Genomic DNA, 22080 nt, shown 5'->3' on the forward strand with positions numbered 1-22080 from the left:
GGTCAGTGCAGTGGGCTTTGATCCTAGGGATCTGGGCTCAATTCCCACTGCAGCTCCTTGTGACTCTGGGCAAGTCACTTAACCCTCCATTGCCCCTGGTACAAAATAAGTACCTGAATATGTAAACCACCTTGAATGTAGTTGCAAAAACCTCAGAAAGGCAGTATATCAAGTCCCATTTCCCTTTCCCTTTCATATAGTATTCATGCAGGGCTTATTCTGCCATAGAAGATGGATCTAGAATCCTTAGGTTTATAGTCAATTCAATAACCTTTGAACATCAGATTCTGGCACTGTCAAAATGATTTTTTTTTTTTTTTAGATTGAGACAGTTGAGATTTATACGGTCCATGTTAAGTCCTCATAGTTTCAGAATTATTGTACAATCTTGTTGTACTTCCTTATCTGCATTATTGCAATTCAGAATACAGTGGTATCACTAAAACATTGTTGGATAGATTGCAGCTGTTACAAAACACTGCAGTGAGACTGATCTTTCATTTAAGAAAGTTTGAGAGAGCCTCTCAGTTACTGAGAAGGTTACATTGGTTGCTTGTAAGGTCCAGGATTACATTTAAAATGGTATGTTTGGTATTTAAATCAGTTGATGACCTTACTTCAGAGAGACTAGCTCATTATTTAAGAATTCCTCAGCATTTCCTTATTGCACCTGAACACCCATTTATTGAAACTGGATTTTCCTTCATTTAAAATTATTTATTGAAAAATACAGCTGGGGTATACTTTTGCCTATCAGGGCACCTCATTTTGGAATCAGCTCCCTCTTCAAGGGGCCAGTTTAATAAGCCACATAGAGGAGCATAATCGAACGGGGCCGGCCATCTATAAGGGTGGCCATCTCTAATGGCGGCCCCATAAAGCGGCATACTCGACCATATTATTGAAACAAGATGGCCGGCCATCTTTCGTTTCGATAATACGGTTGGGGCCGGCCAAATCTCAACATTTGGGTCGCCCTTAGAGATCACCGGCATTAGAGATGGCTGCCATTGGTTTTTGCCGATAATGGAAACTAATGGCAGCCATCTCAAACCCGGCCAAATCCAAGCCATTTAGTCGTGGGAGGAGCCAGCATTTGTAGTGCACTGGTCCCCCTCACATGCCAGGTGTCGCGTCTGCCGGCGGTTCTTCTGTTGGGCACGGGAGCCGGGGTCCTTCGCCGCGGGAGCTGGTCCTCAGGGGGCGGCGGCGGCGTGGAGCTGGGGCTTACCGCGGCGGGGCCCTCCCGGCCTGGGTTCGGGGTCTCGGGCCGGCAAGCACGACCGCCGGACTCGCGGTCGCAGGCGGTGAGGGCAGTGCGCGTGTTAGTGGGAAGTTTAACGCCAAGACGCGATGGCCGGCGTCTTGTTCTCTTACAGGGGCCAGTACCCGTAGCGCCGCCTCTGGAAAGTTGGATTGGGGGGCTGGTGCCATGTTCCTGCCTGGAGGATCTGGAGGAGCCAATCAGGGGAGTTCTGCTAGTGGCCGGATGCTGATTGGTCGACTATGTCGGCGGGGGCTGGGCGGCTGAGGCTAACGGTATTTAAGGAGTAGACCTGGGTTAAGACTTTGCTTCAGGTTCTGTTACCCGAGGCCAGTCTCCGTTGTTCCTGGTGTTGCTGGTTTTGGACTTTTGGACCGTTCCTGGTTTTCTCTGCTAGCTGCCTGCCTTGACCCCTTGCCTGACTCTGACTACTCTGCTAGCCGCCTGCCTTGACCTCTTGCCTGACTCTGACTATGCTGTTAGCTGCCTGCCTTGAACTGTTGCCTGTTGTGGACGTCTCTATTCCACCTGCCCGCTTCTCTCCTGGTTCCAGTCCAGGTCAGTCCGTCAACCCCGCGGTTCCTGAAGTCCCGTTGACCGCCTGCAGCTGGGGGCTCAACCCTTGGTGAACGGCGGTCGCCGCGGGTGAAGACCTGGGGTTGCTCGGCTGTCCTCTGAGGTCCCTCGGGGCCTTGCGGGACCTAAGAGCTCACCTTCCTTGCAGACAAGACACCAGAACACCAACCAGGCACCCTAGGGGGCACTGCAGTGGACTTCATAAATTGATCCCAGGTGCATAGATCCCTTACCTTGGGTGCTGAGCCCCCCCAAAAAAACCCAACACCCACTCCCCACAACTGTACACCACTACCATAGCCCTTAGGGATGAAGGGGGGCACCTAGATGTAGGTACAGTGAGTTTGTGGTGGGTTTTGGAGGGCTCACATTTACCACCACAGGTGTAACAGGTAGGGGGGATGGGCCTGGGTCTGCCTGCCTGAAGTGCACTGCAGTACCCACTAAAACTGCTCCAGGGACCTGCATAGTGCTGTCATGGAGCTGGGTATGACATTTGAAGCTGGCATAGAGGCTGGCAAAAAAATGTATTTAATTTTTTTTTTGGGGGGGGGGGTTGGAGGGGGTTGGTGACCACTGTGGAAGTAAGGGGAGGTGATCACCGATTCCCTCCGGTGGTCATCTGGTCAGTTCGGGCACCTTTTCAAGGCTTGGTCGTGAACAAAAAAGGACCAAGTAAAGTCAGGCAAATGCTCGTCAGAGCCGGCCTTCTTTTTTCCAATATCGGCCAAGGCCGGCCATCTCTTAACCACGCCCCCGTCCCACCTTCGGTACACTGCCAACACGCCCCATTGAACTTTGGCCAGACCTGCAACAGAAAGCAGTTGAAGCTGGCCAAAATCGGCTTTTGATTATACCGATTTGGCTGGCCATACGAGAAGGCTGGCCATCTCCCGATTTGTGTCGGAAGATGGCCAGCCTTCTCCTTTGAAAATAAGCAGGATAGGCATCTATGCGCGCCCAACATGCATCAATTTGGAGTTACTGCCTGGCTACCGCTTGGCCAGGGCGGTATTTTTGTTTTTTACACATGTCCGCTACGCATGCCAGAAAATAATTGTAATTTTCCGGCATGTGGCAGAAACCGGGCGGTAATCATCATTCTACTTGCGTAGACGATTACTGCGCAGTTGACATGTGAGATCTTACTGCTAAGTCAGTGGGTGATGGTAAGGTGTCTGACCCAAAATGGACGCCTGCCAATTTTTATTTTGCTGCACATCCATTTTCGGCAAAAATAAAAAAGGCCTTTTATACAGGCATGTTGAAAAATGGATCTGCGAGCACCCAAAACACACACCTACACTAGTGCAGCCCATTCTTCAGCATACCATAGTAAAAGGACCCCCAAATTAGACATAACTAATGCCACACTGGGAAAAGACCAAGGGTCCATCGAGACCAGCATCCTGTCCACGACAGCGGCCAATCCAGGCCAAGGGCACCTGGCGAGCTTCCCAAATGATACCTATCTGTATTTTTGCAAAGTCCTTAAAACCTATTTGTATCAAATGTTTAATATATTTATTTTAAATGTAATTTATTTGTATGTTTCCTCAATTGTAGAGGTCAAATTTAATTGTAATCTGTACTGAACCTAATTGGATAGAAGCAGAATAGAATAGAATTTTACCCTGCCCCCGGTTTTCTGATCCCCACAGTAATTTTCATAATGACAGGGAACTCCATTCTGTTTCTATTGAACAGTGCATTCTTTTTAAAAAATTTGGTTTAAACGATTTTAAAGAACTGGAGGAACATATTGATAATATGTCTCTGAGTCATATATTTGAACTGAATCCAGCCTTGGGTTGCAGCCAGATCTACAGATCTGAAGCAGCATAATGAGACAATTCATTTGTTATTACAATTAGTATTGATTACCAATGATTAGAGTGCTGATGATTATTTTTATCTGTTAGAAAGATGAATGGCTATGAGGTTATTAGTATATGTCTCCATGTATGCAAAGGTATTTCATAGCTGATGTGATTAAGCATTTATAAATTGATGTAATATATGTAGTCCTCTAATTTAACCTTCACTTGAATGTTTGAGATGGATTTGACATCCCAGAGGTTTTGTTTAATAGAAGAACTTATTCATTGAAAGCTATTAGCAAACAAAGGGCCCTGTTTACTAAGGTGCGCTAGCGTTTTTAGAGCGTACTAATTTTTAGCGCACGCTAAAAATGCTAGCACGCCTATAGTACGGCTTTGTAAACAAGGCCCAAAGTGTTTCATGCTACAAGATAACCTAGCAAACTGCAGCCTGTCACTAACGTTCTCACATCTCTTGCGTCCTCCTTTTTTGAAGCTGTTAGAAGCTCTAGTTCCTCTAACATAGATATTTGTACATCTGATTGAAGATATTGAAATAATCTTACTCAGTTTTGGCCCAATTGCACTCCGGTATTGGACAATATTGCTTATGTGCATTGAGGCCACAGCTTAGTAAAAGGGCCCCTAAGAAAACAAGGCATTTCCAGGATGTTAACAATGTTTCACCAAGATATGTTCAATTAATTGATTCTTGACAAATTTTTGAAATGAGGCCTTTATAACCTTTTTAGCACAAATAGGCTTTCACATGATCAAAGAGCAGGATGCTGCACTCGATGGACTTTTCTATTGACCTAGTATGACACATCTTATGTTTTTCTCATCTTCCGGGTCACTGTTTGATTCACTAAATTGTGGTGCATAGTGTAGTTTAATGAATCACATGGGATCTCACTATCATGAGTTAATAAATAACCCCCAATTTTTGCTAAAACCAGCCAGTCAAATTTTAACTGGCTAGATTTTACTGAATATTTGACTGAAAGTTGAATTAAAAACAACTGGATAAGATTAACTGGTTTTCTTGCTACTGAACAGTTTTGTTTTTTTACAAAATCACTATAGTAACAAAAACTGGTATATGCTATCTGTTAGCTTTTCTGTCCAGACTACTTAGAATATATCTCAGATGCCAATCATTAGTGTGATGGCCTGTAAGATGTCCCTACTTTTGCAGGACAGTCTAAATGGTCTTCCTTATTGCTATTCCACCATCTTGGGTAAAAAACAGGATGACTTCTTGAGTGCCAAACCAGGGCATTTATCATGCTACCCTTTTGAGTCAATCCGTGGACAAGCAAACCCTAAATAGAAGGGGGGGGGGGGGAGTTCCAAAAGCAACCCTGGTACTAGACCCCCCCCCAAAAAAAATAACATTAACCTTTCCCATTCCTTTTGTTTCATATATCCATGAGCTTCTTCATTCTTCCTATCCACTCCAACCTCTCCCATCACTTCATGTTCAAGTGTGCAGCGCTGTGTATGTCTTGTAGCACTAAAGAAATGACAAGTAGTAGTAATAGTAGTCTTCTACTTGTTTCTAGTGACTTGTATTAATACATCTAGCAGCTGTAATCCTCACCTTAATCAATCTCCTTCTGGCTTTACTTATTTTTGGGGACTACTCCCAGCAAACACATCATAGACTCCATTTATATTCCTTCCCATTTAAGATTCCATTTGTAGCTCTTTCCCAACCAAATTCCCGATTCCCCGACCCCCAACCTGATCCCAAAACTCATTGATCTTCCCATGAGACCACCAAATATGCAAATGTGTCTGATGTCCCTGGATATATCTTTCTGAGCGTCACTAGTGTTAAGTGCCATCTATAAAAGATTTTATATGAATTTTCTTTGATCAGTGTGCTCACTGATCATTTACATGCTGCATCAAATACCCTCTTCCTTCCCTTCCAACTACTGCATTCCTATATCCTTTTCCTATTCCTCTATAAATGTAAGTTTAACAAATGTAAGTTTAACAAATGTCTTCCCCCTGGGATAATCATAAAATATTGAGTTTAGAATGTTGTTTTAAGAAAATGTTAGAAGGTTCATTATTTTTTCATGCTGTTTTGATATGAAATAACCTGCCATTGATTAGCGACTGCCCTCTTATTTGTCATTTCACAAACTTTTAAAGAAGTATCTGTTTCAGAGTTACTTGGACTATAAATGAATTTTAATTTGACATTTTTAGTGAAAATTGTTAAATGTTTCGTTCTGTATGTAACTCTTATTGTAAACTGCTTTAGACCTATCTGGAGAGTTAGCAGTTTATAAATCTCAAAGAATAGAATAGCTGTGACCTCTCAAGGCAAGTGGAAAGTCTATCAGCTGAAAGGCAAAGGTACAGTGACCCCTCCAGGCAAGTGGAGGTAAAGCAGCACAGCAGTGATCACTTTCAGACAGAAAGTCTAGTAGTTGAGAGAGAGTAGAGCCACAGCTGCAGACTGGAGGCAGACCAGGTCAAACACCATAGATCACCCTGGAGCTTCCTGAAGCCACTGGTCTACTTGCATTCCTGCTGATAGGGTATGGTATGATGGGAAGGATAATAGGAAGGACAACTAATAATGAGACATTGGAGAGGTACATCTAGGTGTTAATATTGTATTAAGATTGATACCTCAAATGATCTAAATATTATCTGATGCTCAATGTACTGTATAAATGTTTCTATGAATAGTTATGCATTAAGGAGTTTAAGTACACTTTTGGTACTTGCTGTAAAGTTGAATAAACTTGTTCATAGTCACACTGGCTTTGTTTTATTTCCTGGGAAGGTAGGAGGTGGAGGCATGAAGTGCCAAACGTCCAGGGACCAACAACTTCTGTCGAAGGGGCACTCCTGCCTGGTCAGCCCAGGCTCCAGTGTCCCCCAGGAGCAGCTACATATAATATATGCAAAATCATGTACATAAGAATCTTAAAAGCTGGGCTGCAGTTTTCTTTAACCCTTAATAGAAAATATATCCCTGAATTGCCAAAGAAAACTAAGGATCTTGAATATGGCTGACATTTTTACCATTTATAAATTATGGCTGATACTGTCATTTGTATAAAATGTTTTCTGATATCTTCTTGTCAAAGATCTATTCAATCATATAATCACATTTTAAAAATAAAATCTCAGCCAAAGGTTTTGAATTGTTTCTAAGTGATTTTAAATGTCAGTTTGACCATTAGAATTTGAAGCCAACATTCATTCAGATGGTCAGCTTATAATATGAAATGCCTAACATACTGCTTCAAATTAAACTTAAATTTGCTCATACTATCCATTTAGACAGTACTGGTGAATATACAGGTATAAGCAGAATGTCTAAAATAGATGTTTCAGTTATACCTGATTTTTATCATGTTAGGTGGTAAGACTTTTCACACTGGAAGCCTGTTTACACACTGTTTACTCTGTGTGGGGTATACATGTGAATGTGTGTGTGCATGGCTGGAGGATGGTATGTACTTAAATACCTGCCGTGTTTAGGAGATCCCAGAGGCACAGCTTTTGTGGACTTGTGATGTACTTCTGAACTCTCATCCCCCGTAATCTCACATCACTCATACCTTTACTCACAGAAATATGTATACCATATGTCTTCATGTCTTAATATTGCCCTTTAAGCTTCCCATTGTCTCCTTCCAATGTTTCAATGTTTGTGTTCCATTGTTATATTCCTCAACGATACTTCGATTGTCTCGCATAACTCTGCACAATGTAATCCATAACCAAGTTGTAACAAATTGCATTTCCACTATTCATATCATATTGTAAGCCACACTGAGCCCGCAAAAAGGTGGGAAAATGTGGGATACAAATGCAATAAATAAATAAAATAAATACTTTATAAAATATATGATTACGAATATAATAGCGTAGACACATATATTTACACCAGCTTTGGAGCAGGTGTAAATGTGTATGTCAACATCTTCAATTTGTTCTGGGTGCCTATTTTATTAAAAAAAAGTTTCAAGTTTATTTAATTCTTCTTATATTGCCCATTAGTGAACTTTCTGAGCAGTTTCCAAGTACATCTAGTAAAACAAAAATTACAATTTACAAAGTATATTATATAGAAGAGACAGTATCAGATCCAGAGGTTATACTTCTATGACCGGTACATAAACATGCAATGCAGGGGTCTGTATATGCTAATCAGCCTTAGTAAATGCATTCTTGAACAGACAAGTCTTTAGACCTGATTTAAACTTCGGTAATGAATCCTCCAAATGAAGAGAAAGAATGTTCCATAGTGACAGAGATGTTACACTAAATAACAAACAAAAAAACAACAAATGTGGAGAAGCTAGATCCACTACGTGGATAAAAATAAGAAAACAAAAAGTAGCGAGATCAACATGACACCTCCAAGACACCGTGCAGACAAGTAATCAAAATGCTTTATTAAAAGAAAGTTTAAAAAACTCGACACGGAGCCGTGTTTCAAAAACGCCTGCTTCAGGAGTCTATAAATCAAGAGAGGTATATAATTACAATACACACAAATGTATAAAACTTAGTACAATCATATAAATAGTAATGACTGATAAAACAATAAGTTTTTTTAAACAAAGACATAAAAAACATATATTGAAAAGATAAATGATAGACATCAAAGAAGACTGTAGATCACGTAAGGCTAGTAAAATAAATTAAACGGGACTGTAAATTGAGCCATAAAATAAATAACAATATAAAAGTGTAAACAGAAGGAATGAAACCATAGTTATGTCCATCCTTTTACAGGGTTGAAGCTAGTGAGGGTAGTAGATATCAAGTATGGGTAATATATAGATGTGAACCTGTTTGTTGTGTAAGCCAATGAATGGAACACCATAAGCAAGGCAGCTAAATCAAGCCTGAAATAGTGAAGAGTGCCAGAACATGAAGAATGTATTTAGTTAGAACGAAACAACAAAAAGTAAGGAAAAAACAAAAGGGATAATACGTACTTTTAGAAAGACTAATGACAGGTGAATGCGCCAATCATAAGCGTAAAAAGACAAATAAAACTGTGGGGATAACAAACAGGAAAAGAGTATTTGTAAATAAAAGATACTAGAAAGTGTGACTTGCGTGTAAATGACAGGAACGGACGTGGGCTTAACTTAAACGGAGCTGTGAACAGCGCTGTAGGAAAGGGCTGTGAGTTGTGTAGGAAAAGCATATGCTAGAATCCAGAGGAGTGGTGTGATGATAAACATTGAGAAACAGCAGAAATAGAGAATTGTAGCCAAGAGGTTAGTGTGGAATAACGGAGGAGCAACTAGTCCTAGAAGTGATGGTACTAGAAGTGATGGTGCTGGGAAAAGACATATGAAAAAAAATGAAATAAAACCGCAGAGCGACGATCCAAATAGTGCTAAAAGAAAAGCTAACAGAGACTACAGGTTGTACAAAGACAACAGGAAAAAAACGATACCAGATGAAAGGCTGAGCGAAGAGAAAAGGCAACAAACCTGAAAGAAAAATTAACCACAGTGGTGCTAAGCAAGAAACGCTGAGGCAGCAATAAAAACAGTAAAGCCGGCAGGTCTATTTAAAAAGATGAAAAGGCGGCAAAAAAGGGGGCATGGTCAAACAAACTGAAGAGATGAGCGCATCGCATACGTGGCAAAGGGGGCGGATGTAAAAGTGACTGGGGGCGGGTAGTGCAATGTAAAAAATTATAATGTCAAAGTAACTAAACAATTTATTTATTTATAACATTTGTATCCCACATTTTCCCACCTAATTGCAGGCTCAATGTGGCTTACATAGTTCCGTAAGTGGTGATACTAGTTCCGGATAAGAGAAATACACAGTTGAGGTAGAGGGATAAATTGGGTTAGGTTACAGGAGCAGGGGCGTAGCCAGACACCCAAATTTGGGTGGGCCTGGGCCCAAGATGGGTGGGCAGAAAAACTCCGCCTTGTCCCACAAGTGATTTGGTCTCTCCCTCTCTTGCCTGCAATCCATATGGTCTCTCAAACATCCGCTCTTCTCTGAATACCTTTTAAATAGCAGATTTTCACCAACAGCGAGCAGCAACGAATACACACGGCTCATGCTGGCCCCACAGCAGGGGCGTATCTGCGTGGGGCCTCAGGGGCCTGGGCCCCCGCAGATTTCGCCCTGGACCCCCCTACCGCTGCCAACCCTCCCCCTCCGTTGCTCGCCTACCTTCGCTGGCGGGGGACCCCAACCCCCGCCAGCCGAGGTCCGCGTCCTCCTGCCGCTGCCGGCTGCCTTTGGTCCTTTAATTCTTCCATTGAAGCTGGCGCCGACGAAAGTTTCTTTTGAGTCTGACGTCGCTGCACGTTGTACGTGCAGGACGTCAGACTCAGAAATTGTTTCTGAGTCTGACGTCCTGCACGTACAACGTGCAACGTGCAGCGACGTCAGATTCAAAAGAAACTTTTTCGTCGGCGCCAGCTTCAATGGAAGAATGAAAGGACCAAAGGCAGCCGGCAGCGGCAGGAGGACGCGGACCTCGGCTGGCGGGGGTTGGGGTCCCCCGCCAGCGAAGGTAGGCGAGCAACGGAGGGGGAGGGTTAGCAATGGCAGCGGCTGGGGGGAGGGGGATCGGCAATGGCGGCGGCGGCGGCGGCGGGGGGGGGGGCTATAATGTGCCCCCCCTCTCTGGCCCTGGCCCCCCCTACCGCCGCAGTTCAGATACGCCCCTGCCCCACAGCCTTTCTTCTGATGCAACTTCCTGTTTCCGCATAGGCGGGAATACAGAGGGAAGGCTGCGGGGCTGGTGCGAACAGTATGTATCAGTCGCTGCTTGCAGCAGGCAAAGATCTGCTATTTAGAAAGGTATGCAGGAGGGACAGTTGGGAGTTTTCGGCTGGTGGGGCTTGAGAATCCCTGTCAGCCACATTATAGATGTGCTGCTACTGGGTGGGCCTGAACCCAAAGTGGATGGGCCTGGGCCCACCCAAGCCCACCCTTGGCTACGCCACTGTACAGGAGGAAAGTTTGTCTTATGATAAGAGCTAAAGGTAATGGGTTAAATTTCATTCATGACAAAATTAGCTTGAACAATTAAGAAAATTAAACTGGAAATCAAGATAATTTAGCAAAAACAGTTGAGATATAGAGAATACATATTGTATAGATGTGTTTTGTTAATTTGTATTTAGGATGAATTATTATTGTATACTTTCTTAAATAAATAAGTTTTCGATAGTTTACGGAAGGTCACTATGTCGTGTGTTATTTTTATGGATTTTGGTAATTCATTCCAAATTTGCATGCATATGCAGGAGAAGCTGGATGCATATGTTGATTTATATTTATATGTTAATTTACATAACAATGGACAAACAAAAGGGGAAAGTGCAAAAACAAAGACCAAGTGAGAAAACAAAATGGAGGCTAAAAAAGCAAAAGCAGAGATGAAACTGTTATTTAAAAAAAACTACTCAAAGTAAAAATCCAGAAGAATGAAAATCCTGTTATGTGTATGAGACATGTGACAAGGATAGGAAAACAAAATAGAGGGAGGGCAAAGAAAAAGGGGGGGAGGGGAAAGACACAAGGGAGAGAGGAAAGGGACAATATAAGCAGGAAAAAGGCAGGAAATGCAGGTACTCAAGTGTGGATGAGGGCATGGTGAGTGGAAAGACAGTATGGCCAGAGAAAGTAAACGGATTGATAGAGACTGTTATGGCATAAATAGTATATGATGCAGAATGTTTTGAAGTTTGCTGTATGCCTCTGCAGTATATGCAGAGATTATCCACAACATGCTTTTTTTTATTTGTGCTTTTGTAGCAGAAATGAAATTATAATGAATATAAATTTTCCCATACTAACTTTTTAACTCCACCAGAGGGAAGTTTAGATGTATATTTGATCTGTGCCTTTACAGTAATGTAATTATGTCCATTAGATCTCTTGCACTGTATTTTTTTTAAGATTGTGGGTTTTGATTATCTAGCTTTACAGGACTGAATTTACATGTCCGTTGATTCAGGTCTGTAAATAATGTAATTACGGTTTGAGAATTTGTTTTGGTTTTATTGTGTCACCAGAAAAGCACAGAGATAACTTATTAATAGACTTCAAAGAGTAAAGTTATTTTTCTGCTTTTACCTTGTTGAAAATAGCCTCCGGAGAGTTGAATTCTTTGACAAGAGGCTATGGTGAATTTTTTGATGTATAAACAAACTGATTTCAGAGCAGAGCTGATAATGCCAAGGTCGTGGGTTCGATCCCCGTATAGGCCACCAATTTGCAGAAGGTTCTTAAATTTATAGAAAATAAAATACTTTGTCCCACACAAGATCATTAAAATTGGTCTCTTTATTAGAGCTGCATAATATAACATTGCAATAAGGAGGGAAGACATGGAGATATGACTCTCTTTTTCCAAGTCTCCCTCAAGAATGACAGTCTAGTGCTTACATTTATATCCTACATATATACAAAATTCCATAGCATCAGCATTTCATACTTTTTTTAGAAGGCAGAACTTAATCTAACAATGTATGCAGTCTAAAGTATAAGGGCATAGGTCAATGGAAAACCTATTATATAGCATTTCTCAACTATCTTTAATAATAGACTAATATTAATTGCCTGTTGTTCTATAGAATATACTAAAAGAAGATATTTATCACAAATACTGGTCAGTTCAGACCTTCTTTTAACCTCTCTTATCTGAAGGTCTTTCTTTGTCAATATAGATAAAGAGTTGTACAGTACACTTCTACTTACTGGCTTTCTACTAGGTCAGCTAAGCCAGCATTTTGTCAGTAACTTGCTTAAGACAATTTCTTGCATTTATTTTAAATACATAAGTTGTAACTCTTTCTTTCCCAGTTCCACAGTGCTGATATTCAGTCCACTAACCAGCTAAGAAAACAGATAAAATAAGGGCAGCTAAAAGGTCGACCTAACTTCTTCCACTGAGCTAACTGGGCAACAGTCTGAATTAGGGATGTGCATTTAGTGTCATATCTCATGTCACTCAGGGGAATGTTTGATTTGTTCAGGGGATCCCCCTCTTGTGTCATCAGTAGATGACACAATGAAAATTTTCTGGCTCCACTCATGATCCAAGTGCCACTGCTATCGAAGCTACCTACCATGCCTGCCCCCAACCATCCAAATCCCCCCTGCCCCACTCTCCCTGGTGGTTTATCAGGGGCTGTTAGGAAGGAGTGATGCTGATACACTCCTGCCCATGGCAGTGGCTGCATCCAATATGGCAGCTCTGACCTTTCTCCATAGTCTTGCAGTACAGCTACTATAGAGATACTATGAAGAAAGGTCATGCCTGCATATTGGATATGGTCATAGCCATGGGCAGGAGTGGATCAGCGTTGCTTCTGCCCCAAAGACTCCACTAGACTACCAGGGAGGTAAACCCAAGGCAGGGGGTACTAACATCACACAGGGCAAGAGCAGGGGAGCTTTGGATTACAGAGGAGGGGCTGTAATTTACAACCCTATTTATTGCAACTGAAGCCCTACCGGATTTATTTGCTAATAATGGAAAACATTGACATTTCTTCTGTCATTATAAATGACTGCCCATCCCTAGTCTGAATATTGTTCAGTGCCTGATTAACTCCGGGTGATTGTGCATACCTGGATAATCAATCTCAAAGTTCATACATGACCCAGCATTGAATATCCAGAGTTAATTCAGTCTGTGGCTGTGATGAATGCTTTATTTCGTAAGTTTTTAATAAAGATGACTTTTGAATATAAAATAAAGGGGGCCTTTTACAAAGCTGTGCTAGCGTTTTTAGCTCATGGTAAAAATGGTAAACACTGAGATGCCCAATATATTCCTATAGGTGTCTCAGCGTTTACTACCAGCTGATTGTTATCGTGAGCTTAAAACGCTAGCACAGCTTTGTAAAAAGCCCCCAAAGTATCTTAAAAAGAATCCTACATTTAACAGGAAACCAGTGCTCTTCACATTAGAGTGGTGTAACGTGATCGAACCTGTTTGAATTAGTCAGCAATTTCACTGCCAAGTTTTGTACTATTTGAAGAAGTATGATATCTGATTGATACAAACCATAGTAAAGAGCATTGCAATATTCTAATTGATTAATCACAAATGAATGAATCAAAGCGTGAAGAGCTGAAGTAGAAAAAAAATAACAAAAAGAGTGAATCATTTTAAGCTTATAAAAACTTTGCAGAACAACACAGGAGATCTGATTTCTAAGGGCTAAATTTTGATCCAGAACAACACCCGATATCTTTACAGTAGATTTAAAAGATATGGTACTCACTGCAAGCAGCAATAGAGAACCCAATGCTGGTGAGCCAGACCTGGCAAAAAGAGCCCATGAGGATTTCTCTGAGTTCAATTTCAATCAAGGAGAGTCAAACCATTCTACCAGCTGGTCCAATTTAGATGACAAACTCTGAATGCCCTGAGATGATGCATAATCCAGATGGCACAAAATCTGGATATCATCAGCGTACAAATATAGGGTAAGACCTAAAGACTAAACAAAAAACAGAAATGAAGACAGACAAATTTTGCGCAGGAACTTTCTCTGTCCCTAGCGGGCTCAAAATCTAAGTTTTTGTAATGGGGCAACGGAGGGTTGTGACTTGCTCAAAGGTCACAAGGCGCTGTAGTGGGAATTGAATGCAGGTTACCAGTACATAAGTACATAAGTATTGCCACACTGGGATAGACCAAAGGTCCATCAAGCCCAGCATCCTGTTTCCAACAGTGGCCAATCCAGGTCACAAATACCTGGCAAGATCCCAGAAAAGCTCAATACATTTTATGATGCTTATCCCCCCCCAAAAAAACCCAGTGGATTTTCCAAAGTCAATTTAATAATGGTCTATGGACTTTTCCTTTAGGAAGCTGTCCAGACCTTTTTTAAACTATGCTAAGCTAACCGCCTTTACCACAGTTTCTGGCAATGAATTCCAGAGTCTAATGACATGTTGAGTGAAGAAGAATATTCTCAATTCGTATTAAATATACTACTTTGTAGCTTCATCGCATGCCCCCTAGTCCAGTATTTTTGGAAAGAGTAAACAAACGATTCACGTCTACCCGTTCCACTCAACTCATTATTTTATAGACCTCTATCATATCTCCCCTCAGCCATCTCTTCTCCAAGCTGAAGAGCCCTAGATGCTTCAGCCTTTCCTCATAGGGAAGTCGTCCCATCCCCTTTATAATTTTCGTCACCTACTACACTAACCATTAGGCTACTCTTCCACTCTACATCTGACCCTTGCAAATGAAGAGAGGATAGAGGTTCAATGCCTGTCTCTAAACTTTTTGTGACCATCTAATGAATGAAAGGCAATAGGAGGCTGGAAAGCTGTTCAATTAACCCAGACAGAATAGGGTCATAGAAAGTTGTAGTAGTCTAAAGAGATGACAAATACTTTCCCATATTGGCTTTAGATGGAAGAGCAAATAAGAAAATATACTTGACAAATGATCAGCATTCCCTGAATGTACTTAATTAGAGGCCATTGTCTTGGGTAATTGTCCACCAGGGCCAGAAGCAAGAGATAAAGACGCTTGGAGTGTAGCAACTTTGATGTAAAAAAAATGATTAGCAAGTTTCTGTGAAGTGGGGGACTGATTCAAGGATGACATGGTTTAGCAGCAAGGAAGGTTAATATTTTACAGAGTACTGCCAAGTGAGGAGCCCTGACTAATAAAACAGGCCTGTTTCTGACACAAATGAAACAGGCGCTAGCAATGTTTTCCTCGGAGTGTGTATGTTTGAGAGAGTATGTGTGAGATTGACTGTGTGAGAGAGAGAGAGAGTGAATGTGCGAGTGTGTCTCCTCTGTCCCCCCTCCAGACACCCAGCGATTCTACTTTTTCCTTTGCCCCCCTCCAGCCACCCATCGAGTCTCCTCTGTCCCTTGCTCCCCCTCCAGCCACCCAGGGAGTCTCCTCTGTCCACTGCTCCTCCTCCAGCCACCCAGGGAGTCTCCTCTGTCCCCTGCCCCCCTCCAGCCACCCAGCAATTCTCCATTTTCCCTTGCCCCCCTCCAGCCACCCAGCAATTGTCCTATCTCCCCTGCCCCCCTCCATCCACCCAGCGATTCTCCTGTGTCCCCTGCCCCCCTGCAGCCACCTGGCAATTCTCCTTTTCCCCTTGCCCCCCTCCAGCCACCCAGCAATTCTCCTGTCTCCCCTGCTCTCCCTCCAGCCAGCCAGCGATTGTCCTATCTCTCCTGCCCCCCTCCAGCCACCCAGCAATTCTCCTATGTCCCCTGCCCCCCCAGGCACCCAGCAATTCTCCTTCCCCTTACAGCACCACACCGCCCAAATCTCTGCCCCTCCGCCAACCGCCCAACCTCTGCTGCCGTGCACAGCTCAGCGTGCACGCCCACGGAATGGTAGAGCCAATCACCACCGTGTGCCTGCCTTCCCATCTGTGGCTGGTCAGTGCTCCATGTGACGTACCCGGACGTACGCTGACATAACTTCAGGAGATGGATACAGCTTTAGAGAGAGCACAAATGCTTCAAGGCTTCACTTTCTCGGCTTCAGAACATTGGAGGTGCATTTTATTATATAGGATATTTACTCTTCTGCATAGTTGCTACCATTCGCTGCCAACAATGGACATGTTTCTGAAAGCTGTTGTGAAAAAAACTGCATACCTTGTCTATTTAGCCAGTTGCTCACAATCCTTTACACCTCTTTATTTTAGTCTAACAGATGCCCTCAAACATATTCCTTCAATTTTGTAAAAGATGGAAATCACATGGTGTTTGGTGGAGAGGTAAGACTGAGACTCATCTTAGCAGTTGCCTCTATGTTGTTTCATGCTATATGAGGCCTAGTGTTGTCATGTTGCAACAAAATTTCCTTCTTTTGCTTCCAAACTCTTCTTAATCATTCTTTCAAAGTTTTCAAGATTCCAAAATAATGCTTTGAGTGATCCTCCAATTGTTCTTTATAAGTTCATCAACCTGTCTCATGTGAGACTCTTCTGTTGCTGTGCCAGGCCAATTTGTTTTTTTGATCACACAAATCAGCTCTTCCCAGTCCACAATCTTTATAATTTTTGGCCCAGTAAAGCACAGTATTCACATCAATACAGTCATCACCATAAACAACCTGCATGTGGCGGTGAATAATAATTGGACAGACTCCTTCAACAGTTACAAATTCTATCACAGCACGTTGTTTAAATCGCACCAAAAAATGCTTCCTGTATGCTTCTATTTTTCAAGCAATAGTAAAGGAAAAGTAATGCCTCCACTTCCATTAATTTTCATTTAAACTTCCTACATATATTTATTTATTTATTAGGATTAATTTACCGCCTTTTTGAAGCAATTCATTCAAGGCGGTGTACAGTAAAAATTGATCAAACTTGAGCAATAAGCAATTACAGCAGTAAAAATATTCAAATAACAATACAAATTATGGCGTGGAGGGGCAATTTTGAAAGGCACGTCTAAGTTGCGATTTGGACGTCCCTGCAAAATGTCCCAATCCAGGGTCAGGGAAACCTGTATTTTTGAGACAAGATGGACGTCCATCTTTCATTTAGAAAATATCGTCAGGGATGTCCAAATCCTTAAATTTCACCGTCCCAAGATTTGGACGTCCCTAGACATGGACATTTCTGATTTTCGGCAATTTTCGAAACCAAGGATATCCATCTCAGAAATGACCAAATGCAAGCCCTTTGGTCATGGAAGGAGCCAGCATTTGTAGTGCACTGGTCCCCCTGACATGCCAGGACACCAACTGGGCACCCTAGGGGGCACTGCAGTGGACTTCATAAAATGTTCCCAGGAACATAGCTCCCTTATCTTGTGTGCTGAGCCCCCCCCCCCAAAATCCCCCCAAAACCCACTGCCCCCAACTGTACACCACTACCATAGCCCTTACAGGTGAAGGGGGGCACCTAGATGTGTGTACAGTGGGTTTGTGGTGGGTTTTGGAGGGCTCGCTTTTTCCTCCACAAACGTAATAGGTAGGGGGGGATGGTGCTGGGTCCTCCTGTCTGAAGTGCACTCACCCACTAAAACTGCTCCAGGGACCTGCATACTGCTGTCATGGACCTGAGTATGACATCTGAGGCTGGCATAGAGGCTGGCACAACATATTTTTACAGATATTTTTTCAGGGTGGGAGGGGGTTAGTGACCACTGGGGGAGTAACGGGAGGTCATCCCAGATTCTCTCCGGTGGTCATCTGGTCATTTTGGGCACCTTTTTCTGCCTTAGCCATAAGAAAAACAGGTCCGGGTGAAAACGTCCAAGTGCTCACCAGGGATGTCCTTTTTTTCGATTATGGGTCAAGGACGTCCAAGTGTTCGACACGCCTAAGTCCCGCCTTCGCTATGCCTCCGACACGCCCCCTTGAACTTTGGCCATCCCTGCAACGGAGTGCAGTTGGGGACGTCCAAAATTGACTTTTTATTATACCAATTTGGTCAGTTCTGTGAGAAGAACGTCCATCTTCTGATTTATGTCAAAAGATGGGCGTCCTTCTCTTTCGAAAATGAGCCCAATAGTATACTACTTACAATGTGAACACAATATGTAATAGAACATTTTAATTGACAGTGTAGGGTATAAGCAAAGATGGAACATATAGATAGGTAAGAGAGTAAGAGGATTTAGAAAATGAGGGGATTAATTTAAAGAAAGTTACACATGAGGTCAGAGAGATGGTTAAATATTATCTCAGATAGGGTAGGAGTGGATAAACATGTCCTACTGCAGTATGTGCAGCCCGTGTCACTCCTTGTGTGTGTGAGTGAGACTAACAAGTTAGTTACTTCTTCCATTAAAGGCCTGGTTGAAGAGCCAAACTTTCACCTTTTTCCTGAAGTAGAGATAGTCTTGTGTTAAGCGGAGCCTTTCAGACAGTGCATTCCAGAGCGTGGGGGCTACTCCAGAGAAGGCTCGCTTGAGGGTATAATATTATGTACTGTTTTTTGGAGAGAGTGTGCTTAGTAATAGTCCTTGAGAGGACCTTAGTGTCCTTGGCAGTGTGTAGAGGATCATCCTATTTTTCAGGTACTCAGTGCCATTTCCTTTAAGGGCTTTGAAGATCAAACGTAGAGTTTTAAATTTAGCCCTGTATTGTACTGGTAGCCAATGAAGTCTTTGCAAAAATGGTTTATGAGAGATGTGTCTGTACGTACAAATATTCTAGGAGAAATTAGAACTAGAAATTACAAAGGTCATAGGCACAATCATTTCACTGACTTATGAATTACACTTATTGAATATCGTGGACTTTGTCCCAGTTACAGTACATTGGAAAAAATTGATCTCGCATTTGACCCATGCAGGTAGATGTACAATGACATTGACATAGAAAGAGACCTGGAATAGTCTTAGGTAAAACTCAGTTACTTTCAGTGGCAAATGTAAAAAAAAAAATAGAATATTCTATCATAAATGCCTTAGAGAAATAAGAAAATATGGAATTCATATTTATAGACAACAGGACAGAAGAGATGGTAGAAATTCTGAAGGCTTCCCCTTAGTCTTCTAATATATGGCATTTCTATTTTGCAGGTTTCCCACTTCTCGTGTTATTTGTAACATTATTCATGATATCCTCTGTGGCACATACACAGTGTAAAAGGAGTGACAAGTTATGCTTTTCATTGTGGGCACACTTTAGCATTTTCTAATTCTTGTTCATTTGTATTATATTAATAACATTGAGAGAACAATTGACCACGGGGGCTCTTTTACCAAGCTGAGCTAAAAAGTGGCCTGTGCTATCCCCAGCGCAGGTCTTTCCTCAGCAGAGAGGCCACTTTTAGGGTGGTGGTAAAATGGCCGTATTTTCTGTTATTCCCATTAATGGCCATACGCTAATTTCCCCCTTAGCGCTTGGCCATTAGCGTGTGAGCACTTACCGACACCTATTTTCTAGGCAGTAAGGGCTCACATGCTAATCCTGCACTAAGCATGCATCTGTGCTAACTGATTAACTCAGAACGTGGATCCCAAAATTACCATGGGATGCCTGAGTGTGCCCTGCAATAAGCACACATTAGTGCTTGCCACAGCTTAGTATTAATGCCCCAGTATTTTTTGGTTGTATTTTAACATGTTGCATCTTCCAACAGACAAGTAGTAATCATCTGCAGGCCAAAATAAGTTAGTAGTTTATTTTATAACTAGTTGGGAATCAGGATTTTTCCCCCGTTGGTTATTTCTGTTTATTTCCTGAGAAATATCACTGAGTAAATTAACAAGGGATGCGTATATTGTTTAACACAATCACAATATAATTCATTAATCTGCTGTAAAGAAATTATATTTAAACAATAGGAAACATGTATCAATTAATAGAATCTTTCCCTTCTGTCTATCTTTGAATGGGACATTTTGGTTACAACTTCATCTGTCTGTATCTAGCCTAACACACATATTATTTTGCTTTCTCCCAAGGTAACTGAATTATACAATATCAAAAACATAACTAGACTGCCTCGAGAGACCAAAAAGCATGCAGTGGCAATTATCTTCCATGATGAAACATCAAAGACATTTGCCTGTGAGTCAGGTAAGCAATTACTAACAAATCTTGAGTTTGAAGAAATTGACCTGTTTTTGAAACAATAACCTAGGACAGTGTGAAATTTGGCAGTAGATGTAGAGACCTATCTTAGAAGGCTTAGGCCATGAACATTTTTCATGTCGGGCTGGGTGCATTGATTTTATAGAGATGTTTGGGATGTTTGTTCATTATTTATCTTTGGTTGGATTTTGCAATCAGATGGTATCTTGTGATTTCCAGCCAGGTTTCCACAGCTAAGTAAATAATGCCTTTCGGATGTTATTAAGGCAGGGCTATGATTTGAACGCTTGCAACAGGCCTTTGCTAAGGTGATAATAAATGCAGTCACTACAGAAAGGTAAAAAATATCACTGGTTACTTGTAAGATGAACTTTTCAACATTTTGAGGTCAATTCTGTAAAGGGCAGGTTTTTTTGGAGCTTACTCTGTAAAAGAAAGTAGGCTCTATTTTCCTTTAGAGAATACTAGAGTAACTGGGCATATATGCATGTATGTATTAGGCACAAACACTTATGCCAGTCATAGAGCTGGTGTAAATACTTTTTGTCTACATTTGGGAGATTTCTATAGGTTATGGACTAGATTCAGTAAATGATGCCCAAATTTGGGTGCTGAAAAAATGAGCACTGATCGCTACTCTGTAAACGGTACTCCAAGTTGGGTGTGTTTGTAGAATAGCGCTGGGATCTGCGACCAGTTTTGAATTTGAGGATTTAAACCAACTGAACTCTGGTGTAAATCCCTGTGCCTCAATTAGGCGCGGGTCCCCTGGATTCTATAATAGTCTGTGCATTTTCAGGGAGCGCCTCTGAGCTGCCCATGCCCCTCCCATGGCTATGCCCCCTTTTAAGTTGTGCAGCAAAAAATGTACATGCATATGTTTATAGAATACCAACTAGGAAGATGTGGAGTAGCCTAGTGGTTAGTGCGGTGGACTTTGATCCTGGGGAACTGAGTTCAATTCTCACTGCAGTTCCTTGTGATTCTGGGCAAGTCACTTAACCCTCCATTGTCCCTGGTACAAAATAAATACTTTAATATATGTAAACCACTTTGAATGTAGTTGCAAAAACCTCAGAAAGGCAGTATATCAAGTCCCCTTTCCCTATCCATAAAGTCAAATTGTTGCCAAATAGCACTAATAATGACCAGTTATTGGCATTAATTCACTCATTATTCAGTTAAATTGTGGGTGCAGTTTTGAGCGCTATTTATAGAATTAAGGCGTAAATGTGTGTTCTGGCCATGCTCCTTCCAGACTCTACCCATGTGAAGGTCCATCTGCAAAGGATAAGCTATTGAAGATGTATCTTATTTATTTTGGTTTCTTTGATATACCACCGATTTCAAGATGGCATCTGGACTGCTTACAATAAAAGATATGTGCTTACTTGCATATTTACAGAATAGCTTATAGCCAGATTATTATTTATAAACTGTTCTCTGACTTGGATAATAGTGGATTATAAATAATAAATCTAAATCTACATGCATGTGTTCACAAATGCACACATGACTTGAATACTGGCATTTACGCCCATACTTACAGAATTACTTTTTTATAGAATTAACTTCTTTGTGGCTTGCACAACTGCTTAACAGAGTAAATAAAGAGGTTCACAATATATTTTGGCCTCAGAGTTCATAAAGCCATATAACATAAATAAGATTTGTTGTGCTGGTTTTCAAAAACAACATGCAGATTCATTTGTGTGAAAATAAAATGTGTCTTCTATAGATATTTTACTGCCAAAGTATAACCTACTCAAACCAGGGCCGTCATTGGGGCGGGGAAAAAACAGGACAGCTGTTCCGTGCCCCACAGCTCCAGGGGCACCCTGTGGTCCACCATCTCTTCCCTGGAAGGAAGGAGGAGGAGG

At 41.8% G+C, this 22080-nt stretch overlaps 1 protein-coding gene across 1 annotated transcript in view; it reads left to right on the forward strand.

The window, feature by feature from the left end:
• The window catches only part of DOK6 (docking protein 6), a 521378-nt gene that overhangs the window by 210669 nt on the left and 288629 nt on the right, over positions 1-22080 (forward strand). Inside the window, exon 4 of the mRNA XM_030186837.1 lies at positions 20071-20185. Coding sequence (XP_030042697.1) covers positions 20071-20185 — 115 coding nt within the window. The remainder of the gene's footprint in view (positions 1-20070; positions 20186-22080) is intronic.

Source organism: Microcaecilia unicolor, chromosome 1 (assembly GCF_901765095.1).
Source record: "Microcaecilia unicolor chromosome 1, aMicUni1.1, whole genome shotgun sequence".
NCBI classification, from domain to species: Eukaryota; Metazoa; Chordata; class Amphibia; order Gymnophiona; family Siphonopidae; genus Microcaecilia; species Microcaecilia unicolor.